This window comes from Colias croceus, chromosome 27, assembly GCF_905220415.1.
Source record: "Colias croceus chromosome 27, ilColCroc2.1".
NCBI classification, from domain to species: domain Eukaryota; kingdom Metazoa; phylum Arthropoda; class Insecta; order Lepidoptera; family Pieridae; genus Colias; species Colias croceus.
Genome location: NC_059563.1, coordinates 4,057,864 through 4,078,499, shown reverse-complemented (window position 1 = coordinate 4,078,499; position 20,636 = coordinate 4,057,864). Strand labels below are relative to the sequence as shown.

The 20,636-nt window shown below is 31.8% G+C and overlaps 1 protein-coding gene and 1 long non-coding RNA gene across 3 annotated transcripts in view; one reads left to right on the top strand and one right to left on the bottom strand.

Annotated features, from left to right (window-relative positions):
• The window catches only part of LOC123703712, an 80,122-nt gene that overhangs the window by 39,626 nt on the left and 19,860 nt on the right, over positions 1–20,636 (top strand). The window contains exons 1-2 of one of the 2 annotated variants that reach the window (XM_045651805.1): positions 6,376–6,580; positions 19,069–20,352. In XM_045651805.1, coding sequence (XP_045507761.1) covers positions 19,215–20,352 — 1,138 coding nt within the window. In that variant the 5' untranslated portion in view covers positions 6,376–6,580; positions 19,069–19,214. Of the gene's footprint in view, positions 1–6,375; positions 6,581–19,068; positions 20,353–20,636 lie in introns of those variants that run through there. The other variant, XM_045651804.1, reaches the window with a different exon arrangement.
• On the bottom strand, positions 14,952–15,798 carry LOC123703713. Its single transcript, XR_006753030.1, has 2 exons — positions 15,184–15,798; positions 14,952–15,105 (listed from the first exon to the last, which is right to left on the bottom strand). It is a non-coding gene; the product is annotated as an uncharacterized LOC123703713 (long non-coding RNA).

Genomic DNA, 20,636 nt, shown 5'->3' with positions numbered 1-20,636 from the left:
TTCCTTGATAAATAGGCATAAATAAGCTATAATTTATTCCTAGCTAGCAAACTTCGCAATTAATGGTCGGGCGTGACCCACTGTTCTAGTTAGAACCTGAATCGATCTAGTTTCACATTTTCTAGAACAAAGCTTGGTAATGATAGGTAAATGCTATCTCATTTGTAATAGAACACTTTTTTGGCGGGAAAATTGACAGGAGATAAATCAGAAATGTCATTACCGCCACTGCAACTGGTCTAAGTAAGATAATAAATCGAATTATTGAATGATAAGTTTGATTTGCAATACCTAGGTAAAGGGTAAAGTCTATTTGTAAGTATAATATGCTCTCCAAAAAAAGGCTAGATTGATTTTATCACAAACTACTTAGTAGTCATTTAGCTTATATGCGGTCTATTTTTGAGATTTTTTATGTATGTTTTTTTGTTCCTAAAATGCAGTAAAGTATGAGTTTTCAACCAAATACTCTTATCGTTATTTATTTACCATATTTCTTACGTATAATATATGTATATAATTAACATTAATGATGCGATCATAAACTTATTCAAGTTTTTCTGTGTAGTTGTTTTGTTACTTAATTTTTCTGTGGGAAAAATCTATCTACAGTAATTAATATGCTTGTATCATAATAATAAACATTAATTCATCATTTAACTCGACTTTACAAGTACTATTAAATAGATTTATTACGGGCAAGTTTATCTCGAGATTAGTTAATCCTTAGCTTGGTTGTATCTAGATGGCCCAGATAGATTTACTGTACAATGAAAACATTATATCGTGTACTGGTTGTAAAATGTTTTAATACAAAGCTGTGTATGAATTTATCAACTAGCTGTGCCTGGAAATTTAATCTAAAATGTTTTTTTATTATTTTGCAACATTTTTCACTGATCGCACTTATCCGTGCAAATAATAAAGACTGGAGCATCTTTATAATTATTGGTCCTAGGGGTGATGATAATTAAGCGATTTATATGTAATACTTTCCTTGATAATTGAACTACGCGATACATAAATAATTTTTCATGTCCATCTAGTAGACCGAGATTAGAACGTTCAACGGTTCAACTACACAAACGAACTGTTCAGCTTTATTATATTAGTAAAGATAAAGAGTGCCGTTCTGAGTGCTCCGGTAAATATAAATCTATTTACATAATAGTTCCTCTTGATTTTTTACACGGGCAAAAAAACTAACCTATTTAGTTTTTCTAAACAAGTTCAAAAAGTCCTCAATTCAACAGTATTTTTGTACCTATGTATTTTACAACAGCATAGATGCGCTCAAACTACTAGTCAGCGAGTGTTAGGTATTTTTTCGTTCGTTTACCCCAAAATAGAACCCCGTAAACAGATACGTTACTAATTGTGTTAAAACTTAGTTGAAATAACTGAAATCGAATCGGTAATAGATATGTAGGGTTGTCACAACGCTACAATAATGTATCGATAAATGATATCGATATAATTTATACAATATACAATTCCTGCATTACTACTGTTTGAAGTCTCAATGGAGCCACTTGAGTTAAATGTATGCTTTGAGACGGTTATCGTAACACGTGCGTTGGCTAACAGGATATTATGACTGCGCTTTTATTTTATGTACTTAAAACTAGTGATGTGGTGATATCGGTTTTTAATCACATGATTTTGACTGTGAAAGTGTTTGTATTGATATAATCGTAGGTGGAGGCGTTGTAATGTTGAGCTCAATAATAAATATTATGTTAAAAGAAAAAAAAACTTTTTAAATAGGATACAAAAGTGACACTGGGGAATTATATTATGCTAATTGCTACCTTAATATAATGTTTTCTTAACATCTTTTTGTAATATCAGGTTGAATTAAAAACTATTGGCTTGTACCGTGAACAACAAATATAAATGTTGGCTTGATTATTCATACCTGTTAAAGATTAAAGAAATAGCTATACCATTGCAATTTGAATCTATATATACACTATGTATATTGTATCTTAATGCGTAAAAAACAATACTACAAACGTTTACGCTAAGTATAAACATAGTAATTGGCGTGTTTTTTCGCATCAAGTTGGCGGTTAGTATAATTTGGCCGTTGCTTTGACAAGAAACCTGTGTGTATGTATTAGTACCTTTTTTGTGACCATGTTAGTCTATAATTCGATCTTAATAAGCACGTCATGTTTCATATAAAGAAATATGACGAAAGGAATAATAAATCGTACTTAAAAGAAAAAAAAAGCTAGTATTTACTGATTGTTAATTAGAGATAGCGTTATAATTACAATTTACGTGCGAATAGGTAACGTCAATAATTTAGATTGCAGCTTTTTTCAAATTGTGTTAACATATCTACTAGGTACTAACTATACTTTTACAGTCATACATATTTTGAAACTATCTTAACTTACCAAGGTCTTCTATCACATACTTCTAAATAATGCATAATTTAACTATAGCGTATTTTTAAATGTTTCAAACCGGTAGGAGCTTTCAATGTTATAGATTAAAATACGACTCGCCGGTTCCCGCCCAGTTGTAAATTATAGCTTTGTTAGAATCTGTTGAATTATTTTTCCATCCTTTTAAAACAACCTATTATTACAGTCAGCTGCGAAATAGTACATAATTTAATCAATTTAGTTAAGGCCGTTCGTTCTGTGTATGATTAGAATGGATGTGGATGTGGCGAATAAATTATAAGATGTGAGTTTTTTAATTTTATTTGCGCTCTTGAGCAAAACAACAGCTCAAACAATAATTAAAAATGCCTATTACATTATTAAATTGCTGACATATTCCTGAAAAATTAAAATGCTTGTAGAAGCCAAATTATTTATGGATGTGTAGAACAACTTATAACTATATGAAAACGATGTAGTGCATTATAAGTATTTCAAAGTGACCAAATTTTATTTGATTATTGATTTGATAATAAATAAGAAAATAGTGAAAATCGATATCGATGATTATCGCCAGCGGCACATCACTACGTGCGATATGCTTCGGGTCAATGCACTCTATGCGTTCTTAATGAACGCAAGCGAGTGATAAAAATTATGAGATTTTTTCTAATGTCTAGGAAAGTTTTAGTTCGGTAGTCATTAGTCAATTTTGTGAGAAATTTATGATACTGACGCATTCTTTCATTAAGTTTAAGTTTTTTTGTATATTTTTACTTAAAAATCGTCAGCGAGATTTATATGTATGCTATCAGCAGCTTCATAACTGCATACCTATATGTATTTCAATTTTAAACATTTTTTTATATGAGTACTTATTTGTAATAAACTTCATTGGTTATACTAAGATCTTAAAAAGTACCAACATTATCAAAATCAAATCGATAAATATTTAATAGGTATTGATAAAACTGCAAGGAACCGAATTGATTGAACTTTTAGTATAGGTACATAGTTATATAACGTAAGTGCTGATTTACACAGGGTCAGTAACTGACTACAAATTCGAGGCAAATCAGTGGTAACCCGAAAAAAAACCCTGTGTAAACAGATTTGAAGTCAGTACAGAGGCTTGAAGTCTATGTAAACAGTTTAAAGTCAGTCGCGGCGCCGAAATTCGGCGCCGCGACTGACTTGTCTACTGACCCTGTGTAAATCAGCACTAACTTTTAATTATCACTAGTTACCTACATAGTATAAAACTACAGTATTACAATATTATTTCCTAAAACAAAGTCGCTGTCTATCCGTCTCTATATTTTATAAACTACGCAATCGATTTTGAAGCATTTTTTTTTTAATAGATAGAGTAATTCAATATGAAGGTTTCTGTATACATATTATATTTTGTTGTTGTTTACAAAGCGGGCGAAGTCGCGCGTGGATAACTAATCTATACTAATATTATAAAGCTGAAGAGTTTGTTTGTTTGTTTGTTTGAACGCGCTAATCTCGAGAACTACTGGTCCGATTTGAAAAATTCTTTCGGTGTTAGATAGCTCATTTATCGAGGAAGGCTATAGGCTATATATCATCACGCTACGACCAACGGGACGGGAGCCACGGGGGTGAAACCGCGCGGAGCAGCTAGTAACTACATAATATGATATTGTTCAGTAGGTAATATGCGAGAGAAACAGCGGTTTTAGCTTGTACGGATAATAAATGGAAATTAAAACAGTTTTGTGTGATATATTGCATATTCTGTCAATTTAAAAAATGTGTCTCTGTTTACTTTAAATCATCATTATTATGTACAAAGCTTATAAATATTTTTGGGTCGTATTTAATTTAACTAGTATTTTCAACGCGGTTTTGTATGCGCTCTACTAACTACTTTATGCAGCTGTAAATGTAGTATGCTGTATGAGCACTATCACTACCAATCATCATCACTACATAGTATGTATAAAACAAAGTCGCTTTTTCTATGTCCCTTTGTATGCTTAAATCTTTAAAACTACGCAACGGATTTTGATGCGGTTTTTTTAATAGATAGAGTGATTCAAGAGGAAGGTTTTAGTATATAATTTATTAGGTTTTAGACAAAGCGGGCGAAGCCGCGGACGGAACGCTAGTTATCTTATAAAAACAAAAAATGCTTGCTAATGTTTAAGAGATTAAAAATAACAATATTTTGATCTGCGAAAAGTATTGATTTATAAGATAATGCTCTTAAAAATAGCACCTTTATCCTTGATCTGATTGAACCTAGTTCCACATCGTTATTTGCATCGATAATTATGTAAAACTAGCGGTCCGCCCCGGCTTCGCCCGTCGTACATATTTCGCAATAAAAGGTAGCCTATGTTCTTTTTCAGGGTCTAAAGATTATGTGTGCCAAATTTCATCAAAATCGGTTGAGAGGTTTAAGCGGGAAAGCGTAACAGACAGACAGACAGAGTTACTTTCGCATTTATAATATTATAGTAGGGATTAGTAGGGATAGTAGGGATATACACAATAATAAAACGAATGCATGCTGTTTTTTACGTTCCCAAAAGTTACCGAGGTTTTCCAATACACAAGTTATTTAATAGATTACCATCATTTTCCAACTCAACTGAGTATTTACTTATTCAAATAGATTTCTCACAAGTTTAAACATATTTAACTTAACCTTCAACATTTTTCGTTTACAGTAAACCAAGAAACCCATAAAATAAGCGAAACAATAATCTTTTATTCCAAATCTATTTTTAAAGCGTTGATAAAGGTCAAATTGCTTTGAGGTCGCTGGTAGGAGGCCTCCCATTCATTGGAGCGGCCTTCAAGACGACCTAAGTGAGATGCGGCACGCAATTATGGTCCCTGTGGGTATTGGTGTTATAATTATAGCATACTACTTTAAAACTTGGATGTTTGTATGTTGTTTTCACTGCGAAATATTTTTCATTACTACATTTTTACTCTATGGGATACAGTAGAACAGAGATTTGTTTCCATAAATAATAATTCACATGGCTTGTCTGTTAGAGATCGCATACTTGCGATAAGACTTACACATATTTAAACCAATCTTATACTTTAGGTTATTCAACTTTTTTTCATATAACACAATAATATAAGTAACTAGCTGTTATATATAGCCTATAGCCTTCCTCGATAAATGGGCTATCGAACACCGAAAGATTTTTTTAAATCGGATCGGTAGTTCCTGAGATTAGCGCGTTCAAACAAACAAATAAATTCTTCAGCTTTATAATTTTAGTACCTATAGATTTGGAGGTTTAAGATAATAGTCCTCTTAGTATTACTTTCAGCTTTTTATTCAATGTCAATGTAATGGCTTAGTACACCAAACGCACACAAGAAAGATCGATCTTATATTGAGTTCACAGCCAAGCAGCGATCATTTCTCAACGTCATGATAAATTGCAAAAAAAAAAAAACTAATTGTCCAATTTTGCACGGTCCACATCGGTTTGACATACTAATACTTGAAAATATTGTACTTTCACTGGCAAACATATTATTATTATTTATTATAAACTAGCTTTTCGCTCGCAGCTTCGCCTGCGTAGTCAAAGGAAAACCCGCATAGTTCTCGTTCCCGTGGGATTTTCTTGATAAAAACTATCTTATGTATTAATCCAAGTTACCCTCTAACCCTCTAAGCGTGCCAAATTTCATAAAAATCGGTTCAGTTTTTGCGTGAAGGAGTAACAAACATACAAACTTTCGCATTTATAATATTAGTAGGATTCAAACAACCCAAAAGACTTAGCACGTAAATTATAAGGACGTTGTATTTCCTCCCATTGAGTCATAGAACGAGAAAATTGATTCACCAATTAACTTCACAAGTATATGGCAATAAAGATCATAATCGCTTGCGAATAGCCATCTTAAAATACGATTAATTACTATTATTTGCCTTGTGAGTGAATCATAGCCAGTGACGATCGTTAAAGGACGTAAGACGCTCGTTTGTTTTGTTTTTAATTTCGTTTCGCGCCATGTGTTCTAAAAATTTAAAAAATAAAATTCAATTAGTGTTGTTTTTGATATCGGTGTGAATGGTTGCTTGTTATGTTCGTTTGTGATTTTAAAGTGAAAGTGTTGCTGTAGTAGAAAATAAAATATAGATTTAAATTTTTTTAACATTGGATTTTGTGCTAACGGTAAGTTTGGAAAATTGTAAATTATATAGTTAGAAACAAATATAACTAAGTTAGAAATAAATGTACTAAAATTTTCCTTCTGTGTGTGATTGTGTTAAAGTATCTATGTACAAATTATTGTGTTATTGTTTTGTTATCGCTGTTCCCACGCTGTCTCATTTACTCATTATTCTGGTCTTAATAATAAGTTCTACATATTGTGAAGTAATAACTGAAAAAGTAAATCCTTGGAACTTGGTTTTCATAGTATTTGAATTGCAATGCGAATTTTTTAAATTTAAATGGTAATCTATACTAATATTATAAAGCTGAAGAGTTTGTTTGATGCGCTAATCTTGGGAACTACTGGTCCGATTTGAAAAATTATTTCGGTGTTAGATAGCTCATTTATCGAGGAAGGCTATAAGGCTATATAATATATCATCACGCTAAGACCAATAGGAGTGGAGCTACGGGGGTGAAACCGCGCGGAGCAGCTAGTTCAATATAAATTAAATTAATTCTTATATTTCCCTACTGAACAACATCCTTAAAGTTTCAATTAATTAATGGTGTTAACTTGAAATTATTAGGCAAGCAACATTAAATACCTACCTATTTAAATTATAGTTTTTAAATATTAACAAAAAAGCCAAGAACCTACTTTATAATCTTCTATAATACCTAGTTCTAAATAGGTGCAATAATTAGTTAAATTAGGTTCTGCCTGTATATAGTTAAGGACTATTATTTAATTCTAGGTACATGACATAGGTAGGTCGTAGTTTATCTCAACACGCGTTGCCTAGCAACGCTTGCACATGCAATTATTCACTCGTAAAATCACATTATTATCGTTCATTGACACTTACGCATAATACTTACAGGCGAATTTATATTTTAACTTGTTGAGAATACGAATCAAATTTAAGTAAATACGAGTAATAATGAATCATAGCAATTACGTAAAAGTAATTAGTTCTTCGAATCAGGATAAGGTGTGTATGGGTTTTACAAAATTGAATAGAAAAGAGAATCCCATATTAACTAAGTATTCTCACAATGTACTTTTCGTAGAATGTACCTGCATGTAATCTGTATAATGTACATAATATTGTTACTTATATCTATAGGGTTGGGTTCTACTAATTTTTGAAAATTGAATGTTGAGTAGGTACCTATGCTAAATATTCGTAGTTTTAATTTTAAAGCAAACTGTTTATAAAGTTTCTGTGATCTGTGGTTTATAATAGAATGTCATGTTTCATCTTTCTTAATGCTTTCTATAACAGAGCCATGCCATGTTATCAAGATGTCTAAAGCAGTATTATTTCCAGTGTGGAGTATTATTTCCGTCTACGGAAGCAGGTACCATCTTAGATCTCATCACAGCTTAACATTGATATTGTGGTCAAGCGCTTCCCTATTCTCAATAAAAAAAACTTGTGTACACACGTAAGAAGTGAAACTTCTTTATGACCTTATTTTTCAAAAAATAATTTACTATATTAACTTAACAGAAATACATACGTCGAATCACGCGTGGTAGGGATAAGAAAAAGATGGCGCGTAACGGAAAAATGTCACGCGTAACGAAAAAATGTTACACTTAATTTTTTTTCAACCCCGATAGAGAAGTTTCACTTCAAAAAAATCGGCTAGCGCCATCACTTTCCCATACTAGAAGTAATACTGCTGCTGACATGGCAACCCCCAGGTGACGCGTCTTCTAGTATTTAATAATTTAACATAAAATTTCAATAAAAATGTCAAACAGGTTGTAACTATGAATCACATCCTTGATCACATCTATCAGATGGTATAGTAATGATGTCATGATGACGTCACTGTTTGTTTACAAACTACAGGTATATTGTTGGTTATAGCGGTCATAAATTATAAAATAATGTTAACTGTTAACAGGGTTGGCACTATTGGGAAATTCTGTTATAATTTCCATAGTGTTGAAAATATTTTTATTATGATTGCTAAAATCTACGAAATAAAACATTTCTCCTTTGGAAACACATATTGGCCTTTGACTGTTTGCTTTCTAGCACTCATGTTTTAATCTTCCCCATAATTATCTATATCAAAATTGTAATTAAAAAACTAATATACTTTTGTAATAACACTAATTTTAAGACTACTTCTACTAAGAATGAATTATGTATTAATTACCCATATTACTACATAATATGCTAATTATTATTATTAAGAATTGACTACCTAATATAGACTACCTGACACCTATTTATGTGATAATTAGCTTGCTGATAAAAACAAACAAAAAAGGAAAATGATAATAATTAACGTAAGTGTTGCGTCTTTAATTTATTACATTACAAATAATAATAATAATAAACTAATAGGTACATGAAAACAATAAATCTCTCTCTCAAAAAAATTATAGACCCATTTCTTTAATTTCAACGATATCTAAAATCCTAGAGAAACTTGTGAAAAAAAGACTAATGAGGTTTTTGGAGAGCAACAATGTTCTCAGTGTCAACCAGTTTGGCTTTAGAGAAAGAACTTCAACTGAAGATGCAGTCTTGTCGCTGAGTTCAAAAATTGTTCAATATCTAGACAATGGGTATAAGTGTTTGGGTGTATTTCTCGATCTGCAAAAGGCGTTCCACACAGTATCCATTCCCATCCTTCTGAAAAAGCTGGAGAATGTAGGCATAAGGGGAATCACGCTTGATTGGTTTTCTGACTACTTATTGGGGAGACGGCAGTCAGTAAAAGTAGAGGGCCATAAAAGTGACTATCTAGATTGCTCATATGGCGTCCCGCAAGGTAGTACTTTGGGACCTATCCTTTTTCTTGTTTATATCAACGAACTATGTGATATCACCTTACCTGGATTAGATCTTCTTATGTTTGCCGATGATACTGTTTTACTAGTTCATGAAAAGTCTTGGAGAACTGTGGCAGAGCTTGCTGAAAAGTGTCTTTCTGTTGTGACCTGTTGGCTCGAAAATAGTCTACTGTCAATAAATACTAGTAAAACTAAATACATGTGCTACAGTATGACATCTAAAGGTGCCCCAAGTCAAGACATGATTATTAAAATACATACCTTCCCATGTAATCGTAGTAATTATGTGGCCCCCTGCAACTGTTCTACACTCTCACGGGTTAATACAATTAAATACCTCGGTGTTGAGATAGATGATAAATTGAATTGGACTTCGCATATTTCAAAACTAACTTCCAGAATACGTCAGCTAATTTATATTTTTAATAATTTACAATCTGTGGCAGAACAAAAATTGGTGATATCTACGTATAAATCTTTGTGCGAATGTATTATAAGATATTGCATTTGTGCTTGGGGTAATGCATCCAAATCCCTCCTAATAGCAGCAGAGCGTGCACAGAGAGCATTACTTAAAGTTTGTCTAAAACTTCCATGTAGTCACCCAACAACCGATGTATATAAAAAAGCCAATGTTCTTAGTATAAGAAAACTGTTCATTTTTGAAATCTTACGTCGCTACCATAAAAATGATGTTCCATACTTACCCAAAAGTAACAAACGTGTCGATCGGTGTCCGTTTCCTATAACAAAATCAAAATTCGCACAGAAACACTACAAAGTAGTTGCACCTCTACTGTACAATAAAGTTAATAAGGAAATTAAAGTTAAACAATTGAATAATCATAAAATAAAAAGATGTATACTTACGTGGCTAGAGAAGTTTGATTACGACGAAATTGAAACCGTGCTAAGGGATCTATAATTTAAAGCGTGCTATAAGAAAGGTTAAAAAAAAAAAAAAAAAAAATATATATATATATATATAATATATATATAGATATACTACACATTTTTTTTTCTTTTTCACATATCCACACATAAAAGCAAAACTTACATGAAAACACACACACTCACACACACACACACACACGCACACACACTCGCTCACACACACACACACACACACGCTCACACACACACACACACACACACACACACACATATACACACACAAGCATTTAAGCGCTTTCCACTTACCTTTATTTGTTATTTTTAAAATTTTCTTTTGTATAACGTAGGTATCTATACTGTTTCGAAATTAATGGGAGAAGCCACTGGCTCCTGAGACACAGTATTTAACTAATTCAGGAGCCTATGGATTCATATATAAGCTGTACCTATTTTTTATGACAATAAAGTTATTTATTTATTTATTTATTTATTTAAAAGAAAAGTCTATAAAGTGCCACTCAAAAAGTGACACTTTAAATAATGTTTATAGAAAGTATTCCCTCTCAATTGGAAACATTTCAAGTAACACCATAATTTAAATGTTAAATGTAAATCTGGAATGTCGAGAAGCTTGTCAAGAGCATACAAGAGGTCTTGTTGCCGTGTGAGAAATTAACATATATGACATTTTGTCGTGCGTTTTTTGAATATGGCAATGCTGTTGTTCTATGTCACTTGAGTTTTCGGTTAAATGATGCTTGTGTTTATAAAATGAATGTTCTAATGTATACTAGGAGCAAGAAATATTTTGTCTTTATGTATTTAATTTTGGACAATAGATTAATGAAGAGAGTTATTTAATTTTAAATGATGAGTGATACAAAAATAAATGCTTCATAAGATTGGTTTAATAAAAGTGTAATAAAAGTGTCAGCCCTATTGTTTCTATTAAAATACGATTAGCGAAATGATTATGGCAATCCGATCAATAAATGATTGGCATTAATATGTAATTAGAATTAATTATTTAATAAATTAACCTAACTGTTACTTTTATTATTCGATTCGAGTCGAAATCGATTACGATTTTCACACGTCGTAAAATAACTTAGGTATACAGTTCGTTTACAATGTACTAAACTAAGGTTTTGTTACTTACATAAAATATTTTACGACCTCGGCCATTGCCCTAAGCCACCGTTGCCTGGTCCTAAAAAGTCTTGACCTAGGGTAGACTGAAAACAGATTATCTAAGTATTTATTTATTTCTGTAGTGAATTGTAAATCGAATTTTCTTAGTAGTCTTCGAATATCGACTAGTAAACGGCGTGCGTAATGCGTAATTAGTGGTTCAATCTAAATAATTAATTTGCTAATAGGTTCCTCTTAATTTAAAAACGAATAATAAAAAAAAAACCGATAGCTTATTTATTTTATTGTTCAGCCTGAAACATTTAACCTAGGTACTAGACAATTCTCATGCAGTCTTTTGGGTGGAATACTTAAACCTTCTGAAACATTGTATTTCTTTATGCACAATCATGTAATAAGCCCATAAAACTGTAATTGCAATTTGATCGCTTTTAAAATACCATCAAACTATATTCATAATTAAACAACAAAAATAATCACTACTATCTATATCATAATAAAAATACAATCACATTAATAGCCCAATCGGATTTATCAGTCGATCTTATAAGCAATTATAACTGTTATTTGTGGGTGGTATTAGTCACTGGGTCATCGATATTTATTATAGTCATTACCGATTCAATTGAATCGAGAATAACGATTTAAGTTGATGTATTGAAAAGTGCACAGATTAAAAAGTTGCTTACACATGCTCGGCACTGCACACATATAAAACCTTTTTGCATTCGAAACTTTTTTTTTAATCGCACAACGATAGGTGTGGGCTGTGGCCAGTATTAAAAAGTCATCGGGCTTTGACAAATGGTTCAAATTGCGAATTTATCTTCGCGGGAGAGATTCATGCTCACTGCGCAAAGTCAATACGAGATGTTTTTGGTGCAGTGCTGTAGACATTTTCTTTTCAAAATATTGAAGTAATTGATATTGTATCACCAGGTCCATTTTTTAACTAACAATAAATAAACAGCTTAGAAGGATCTTGGTCGTATAGAAGATCGACCATTATAATTTAAATCATATCGTATTGTATCCGAACTATGTATATTTCACAATGTGACAAGGGGCACATTATAGAAATATCATTTTATTATATTCTATTTAATCATTTATAAAAGTTAAGTAAGTTCTTTTTGCAGCCCCACGTTGACGAAGGATCAAAAGGCAATCATTTTCTTCTTTAAATCCCAAATCCTAATTTGAATGTTAAATTATGTATTTGTCACGATCAGCACAAATATTTACATTTCAATTTGAATTCGTGAATGTCACTGATAATGAACCGTTAAGTACAAAATGAAAGTATTGGAACGCTCATTCATATTGTAATTAGTTTTTAATCGATCAATTACAATCACGAAAACACCACTCATTGACCTTTTAACATTAATAAACATTTCACACATGGCAGCACTATTAAGCTGCATTTACACTCGCGCGAATAGCGAAGCGAACGAACACACATTTGTACAGTACATTCGCTATTTACCTTGAGATTCGCGTATCCGACGTTATCAAAAGGAAGACAAATGTTCAACCACTGTTCACATAGTGGTTCGCGTCGACTCGAGGCTAATGGCGAAAGTGTAAACGCACCCTCAAGTATGTCTGACTAACGGCGTCTATTCATGAATATTCATTATTTATCTGTGCTGATAACACTCACTGGCATCTGGTTTGCGCACGCACTAATCGTGACTGGATTGGGCTTTTGAATTTTGAAGTGCGTAAGCGCGGGAATATTTTGACAGATTGGTAATGACTGTTTGATTAATAAATAACTAAGATAAATCATTATTATTTTCAGTCGTTTATTACCAAGTTTTATAAGCAACTTTCCGCCGGCTTTGCCCGCTGTGTCTTAAACCTTTCTTATCAATCAATCTATCTATCTAATAAAAAAACCGCATGAAAATCTGTTGCGTAGTTTTAAAGATTTCAGCATACATAGGGATATAGGGACTGAGAAAGCGACTGTTTTATACTATGTACCTAGTGATGTTTGAAAGATTATGCTAGATTATTTCACAAAATGTAAAAATTAAAGCAGGAATAAATTGATTTGTGGCTAAATTATAAACTATGACAATTAAATCTTTTTATAATTTATTTAATTTCCTATAGAGTTTGAATTTAATGCCTTATCGCTGTGAATTAATATTATTGCACATACTTAAAGCATCTTCAATTTATAATAATTGCCAGTAATTATTGTTGCAATGACACGACTCGCTGTCAATGTTGCTATATTATAAGATAACAGAGATTGATGAGGAGTAATTAATTTTAATTTAGTGTTGCCACTTAACATGATATAATGTTATGTAGATAATTAAGGTCTGTTAGGTGGCAGTATGAAACAATAATTTATATAACTTGCATTAAAAAAAAATAAAGAAATGTACTAAGAAGAGAAGAAAAATGTGTCAAGATCTTTGAAGAGGTGCACTCAAATAAATAAATATCTTTAAAAGGGAAATTCATAACACTTATATTTTATAGGCGGTTTCACTACTGCAAGATAAGTTTTTTTTTAGTTATCAGTTACCTAGATAAATAATAATAAGTAATGCCTACACCATGCTTCAAAAAACTGTGTGATAGGCTATCAGTACCTTTACCAGAAAGTGAAATTGGCATTTACAATTATCGGTTATATCTCTTAAAAATAATTATTTTATTTTATAGGTTTCTATACTTTTTTTTTCCTATATTTTGGAGAACATCACAAGTCTTAGGTACACGCCTGCGGCCTGGTATTACGTTTAAAAGTGTAAGGTTATAAAACATGTATAGGAATCTAATCACATTAAAATATACCTACAAGATTTAGTTTTACAAAAACACGTTCAGTTCACATTGTAGTAGAAAACTCGACAAGAATCTAGAAAGAGACATTTGTAGGGATACCTTGGTTTTGGAGATATTGGGATATTTTAATATTTATTCATTTTCTATTTAAAGACATACAGCCTTACTTATAAAAACTGACTGATCTGTTGCTTAAACACCTCTCAGCTAAATAACTCTCAACTCCTTAAACAATGATTAAAATAATCTTACTTATAAACCTCTCTCAGCAGTCTCTCAACTAAGTAACGTCAATATATTTTTTTCTAGTAACATTATCGAAATAAAACCCGCTATTCACGAAAAACTTGACTAAAAATGTACTTTTTGACAAATATGAATGGTAGACTTTATTTTGTATGACATTTAACTGCGAATAAACTTTCAAAATATAAATATGTCATTTTTTTGTTATTTAATTTATGATTTAGCAATTGCTGTGATTTATGTAAAATTATGTTTAATGTTTATCATATTTGTACAGTGAAAAATCAAATAACTGAAAATGAGCATCAATTATTATTAATCCTCCTTGCAAAAAAGCAGGGAAGAACTTATGAAGCAACAACAAGAGTTGCATGAAATTACAATCCAACAGGAAAGGGAGACTCATGAAAAAAGGCTCTAAATACTTACTTTGGAAGAGGAATATTATAAGAAAACAATAATAAATTTACAAATATATGAAAATATTTATTTAATTATAAAAATAAGTTTCAATATGGCTGTGTTGATGTTTTCCCTTGTTTTTCGCATTCATCTTCTTATTCTTCTACATTATTAGGGACAGTTGGATTTGTTAATTGATTTTCAATGCCTGTAGGATCTAGAAAGTATCATTTATGTATTGGCATTATTAAATATACTTTGTTTGCATATGAAAGTAGTTTGCGTAAATACCTACCTTGATTTAAAATAGACTCATTAATTATTATTAGTATTGTTAAATTGTGCAAAACTGCACCAGCAATAATCGTGATCTTGATCACGTGGAGGAATCCTCACAACGTTTCATTGAGAATGCGGAATCTTTGCTTCCACACCCCGAAGCAACGCTCGACAGTTATAGTAATTATTCCTCGTTCGCATGTGACTCAGATCGTACAATATGCTTCCCAAAACTACGACCGGAATTCTTCTTCTTTCAGGTCCAGAGAATTCACGCTCTGTTTTTTTGACGCCTACGAATTCTAAAATCACGAAGCACCTGCACATCATTCGTAAAATCTTTACTCAAACTATCAATATCCATTTTACCAGAGTTATTTTACTGCGAAGTGAATAAAAACACAAATAATATACTCTTGGCAACTACAAAACGTCAAATGTTTGACAATATATCCGCCATGATGTCTCTCAAATAGATTTAAAACAGGGTCGGACGTTTCTTAAATTTTGACATTATTTAACTGTTACTTAAACACCTCTCAACACTGAATTGAGTTTATAAGTGAAAAAAACGTTGATCAACAGCTAAGAGGGGCTCTTAAATTTGAGAGACGTTTATAAGTAAAGCTGATAGAGTATAGAGTATTCCTTGAGCATTTTATTGTTGAGTGAAGTACATCTAAAAGGTGATAAGTTATGAAGATTGTGATGATAACTATTCAACAATGAATTAGGAAGAAATTTATTATTTTTCAGTATTGTAATTTGTAAACATATACGGAATTATATCAAAAGAAAAAAATAGGAAACAGTAAATGTTAATCATTTTCTGTATGTGAATTTATGTACAGGGTAGAATGAGTAATAAAAGCGATAATATATTCTGTTCTTCCTACACAATAATAACACAGAAAATAAACAAAATAAAACCAAATAAAACGTCAATAAATGCAGGCCCTACATCGACTGTCCTGGCGCCTACATCGCATCGGCGCCATCTTGGCGGGAAAACTGCAGACACGCATTCCTTTGGAAAATGCTAATTGTGGATAGTTTCTATAATATGTGGTATATGCTGGGAGAAATTGAGAGTTTATTATATTATTATTTGTGGTTACTTGTAGCAAGTTTTTTATATGATATTTTTTACATGTTATGCCTTGAATGAATTTTTTTATTTTAATTTACTAAATAAAATAAAAAAATGTCTTGTGTAATATCAATGGATTAGTAACTCCATTACTACCTATATTATTATGTACTTATACTGTTTATTGATTTAGTTATTAAGCGAATAACACGATATTTCCACAAAATAAGATTAGGTACCTATCTTAGAATTTAATCTATTTATCCTGCAATTATCATTATTAAGTACATACGGAACCTTCAAAACTATGAAAATGTGATGATAATATAAACATAGTAAAGCTATAGGAAACTAATAAATCATAAACTTTAGAAAGTGAACAATATAAGGAACTATAATAATGGGTGGATATTGACATATTGAAAGTAGAAAGTTGGACCTTTACGGTAACACACTGTTTAAATGATGTATTATTATGTTCAATAGAACATTATATTACTTAATGTATATTGTTGGAAGCTATAGTTTATTATCTAAACTAATATTACAAAGCAGAAGAGTTTGTTTGTTTGTTTGAAAAACTAATCTCAGGAACTTATTGCTCGATTTGATAAATTATTTCTGTGTTAGATAGCCCATTTATCGGGGAAGGCTATAGGGCTATATATCACCACGTTAAGACCAACAGGAGTGGAGCACTGCGAGTAAAACCGCAAGGCACAGCTAGTTAAGGGATATAATAATATCGTGGTTAAAAGCTCCTACGTATTATTTTGTTGTACGTTTTTACTATCTTATCTTATCTTTAAACAATGGTTATGATTTATGAAGAGTAACCAATCGTTAAATATTTTAAAAGATACTCATTTTCTCTGCTTCACACACTTCTTTCCATAGATGCTAAAAGTAGGTTATCTTGTATGACAGATAAGAAATAAATAAATAACATTAAATAGAATAATTATATTAACCATTGAGAATCGATTAAACATTAATCTCATTATAGGTAGCTTTTGATGTAATTAAAACACAGCGCTTGCTTTCAAATTTCAACTTCAAAACTTTCAAAAAAACTTGTGTTAACATTTCAATACCATTATCATAAAGTTTTTTGCCCAAAAAGCTCACCATGCACTCGTATATCCCAAACTTATCTCTATTATGCAAGTTCAAAAGTTACAAGTAAAGTAAGTTCGTATGAAAATACATAAAACTATCGTAGTAGGACACCTCTCTAAGCCCGCCTAATTGGTGGAAATTAATACAAACTCAGATTATACACAAAGCTTCCAGCAACTATTTCAAGAGTTGTTTTCAAAACAATTCGCATACATTCCAAGAATGCCACAAACCACAAAGTGTAGGAAACATTCTAAATATGGAAAGCAGTCTTTGATCTTAGCTTTATTTGTGGGCTTGTAAATATTCTAACATATACGTATAGTAGTTATTTATTCTGGTATGTAGCGTCTTTATTAGCCGACTGCACTAGAAGATGTAATTTACGTAATAGTCTTTATTGATTTTATTTTTTATAGGTACAGATGTATCTATACACGAATAATTTGCATTAAAACTTTAGTCACAAGACGTCATGAGAACTATACTAAGCTGTCTTTTTAAGTTTTTACTATATCACTAGCATTTATATAAAAAGAGTTATAATTGAAATATAACCCACCACGCTTAGTTTTAAATGTTCAATTTCTTAATATTATGTTTAACAAACATAGATATAAAATATGTAAGTAATAAAATGTTTTATAATTGCTCAGATATTATATGTTTTACTAGTAATCTTACAGTGTAAACGCAGCCTTACATATCGCAATACCTAATTAAGATCACAATTCGGCTACTGCCCCTTGACCCTACTAATGGTTCACTTCCGTCGAACGGGTCACGATACGTTATGTCACAGCTGTGAGAATTAATGACGTTCGAGGTTATGATAGTTGGTCTAAGTCGAACCACGTGGTTTAGAATTTAGGAAAAAAATATATGAAAATTGAGAAAGGATGTTAGTTATTTAATTGAATACTGGGGGAAATTGGCTCTTTCATATTATACGTTATTGAATATTGATATATTATAGTATAATGAACTTATCGTTATTTATTAGTGAGTGGTGACATATTAACATTTATTAACATAATTAAAAAATGTACCTACCTATCTTGCAAGGCTATATTTAAAGAATTTAACTTTTAACTATATAATATTTTAAAACTAAAGTAACTATCGATTATTATCGATAACAGAAATCTTAAGTCTCTTGTTGTAGGTAGATAACTTAAAGTCAATAATTTATCCTCTAGAAAATCAAAAATATCAGACGGAAACAATAGAATACATACTATCTTATAATACCACTAAAACATTGTCTAATACTCGCAACAGATAACAAAACAAAACATCCAAATAAAGATAGTCATTCGACCCCTTCCTACAACACGAACTTAATACTTCTAAAAGCATTTTTGTTAGCAGTGACATAATCCTGACCTGATACAATCTTGCTTTACCTTTATGGCTATCAGGTTTAATTTAAAACTCTCGCAAAGGTCTAATCTTTTATTATGTAGGTAATCGTAGATGGTTTGTTATGACGTATCAAAATCAAAAGGACGGTTAAAATTTCGAGATTTATGGACTATTAAAATTGTTTTTATAGTTTGTGCATATGTTTTAGTTTATCAGAATCGAGAAAGATAATATATAGTTATGGAGTGTTTCTTTATTTAGCCCTTATGTGTGCTCTAAGTACATATGACTGTATTCTTTATTAACGTAATATTTCTTCTTTCACAGGAAGTACAACAGACCTCACTCCCACTCTCATTGGAATATACGACGCCCTCCTCGAACCAGCAAAGAGTTTAAGGTCAGATGCGATCCGCCTAGAAACAGCCAAAGATGCTAGGAACGACCCACCAGTACAAAACATTCCAAAAACAATGACAGAAGATAAGGACAGCGCGAAAGCAGACGTTTGCTCCAGCCCACCAAAAGACCCATCGAAAATCGCAGGCAGCGTCAAACTTCCCATTGCCTCGCTTAACAAAAGTTCCCTCTACAACATTCGAACTAAAAGTGATAACAATGGTGCTAGTGATAAATGTGACTTTACCAGTGATGTCGATGTTAATAACAAACCGCAAAAGGTATTCAAAGAAACGAAAACAGAAACTGCATTCGATAACCTTTCGCCGAACGTTAAACGAATGTTGTCCAGTGCATCTGAGACAACGACGTTGCGATTTCAAAAGAAAACAATCAGTATTGCTAGATCATCAACTCGTAAATGTAATATTCCTTTAGTTGGAGCTACATCCAAAATATCTCAATCCGGTGTCGAAATATTGCCATCAGTAGAAATTTATGATCAGCCATGCGGACTAAAATCATTTGGCAAAATACCGGATGAAAAAGTAGAATCTCCCCAAAAATTAATTCGACCGGAATTTAAAATTGATGAGCCAGAAACATATGACGTTCCCACAAATAATCAACTGGCTATATACGATGTACCTAATAATAATAAAACCGCTTTCGAATCATTATCCTTGCCATACATCGATCAATCTATCGAACTCTCTATAACTTCGAATGATAGAGAATTCGATATAAAACTATCATCAAAAGACAATTCTCCATTGAAACCTGAAAAAACATCAACGCCTGAGGTGTCACCGGCGAAATTTCCAAAAACAAATGATGCAGTTAGTACTCTTCCTCGAAAAGAACCAAAAGAGGTATCGAAACAGCTTATGAAATCAGGTCCTTTTCCGCAAGCAATAGGATCTACGGGAAACTTGAAATTGGGATCAGAGAAAGAAGTGGTGCGACTCAATCCGCCTGTACAAGTGACTAGACCGCTTTCCATGAGTTCCATTGCTTCGTCAAGTTCAACATCAAGCAGTGGTGTTCAAAATAAGGGAGGAGTGAACTCCGCATACCTTGCTTCGATCGAGAGCTTGGACGACCATAGTGATGTGGACATGACATCTGCTAATGGAAGCAATAACTTTGTTAATAACGCTGGGGTGTTGAAGGCGAGCATATCAGAAGAGAGTCGAACGGAGACGATACCAAGTAAGTAAATTTGTAAACTAAGATTTAAATCAACTTCCTAATTAGGTTATGAAATGTTAATTTATCGCGTACCTAATAGTTTTCACTCGTAGTTCGGATTAAAAAACTACCAAATCGCTCTCCAGTCTTTACGAAACTTTTTTAAAATAAATCATATATTATTTATAACAAGTTCAATACACATTTTTACCACGATATTATATGTGTATTTCTTAAATAGATTTCAACTTTATTGTTGCCAAAAATTACCCTTTACATTTTAATAACAAGTCAATTGTTATAGT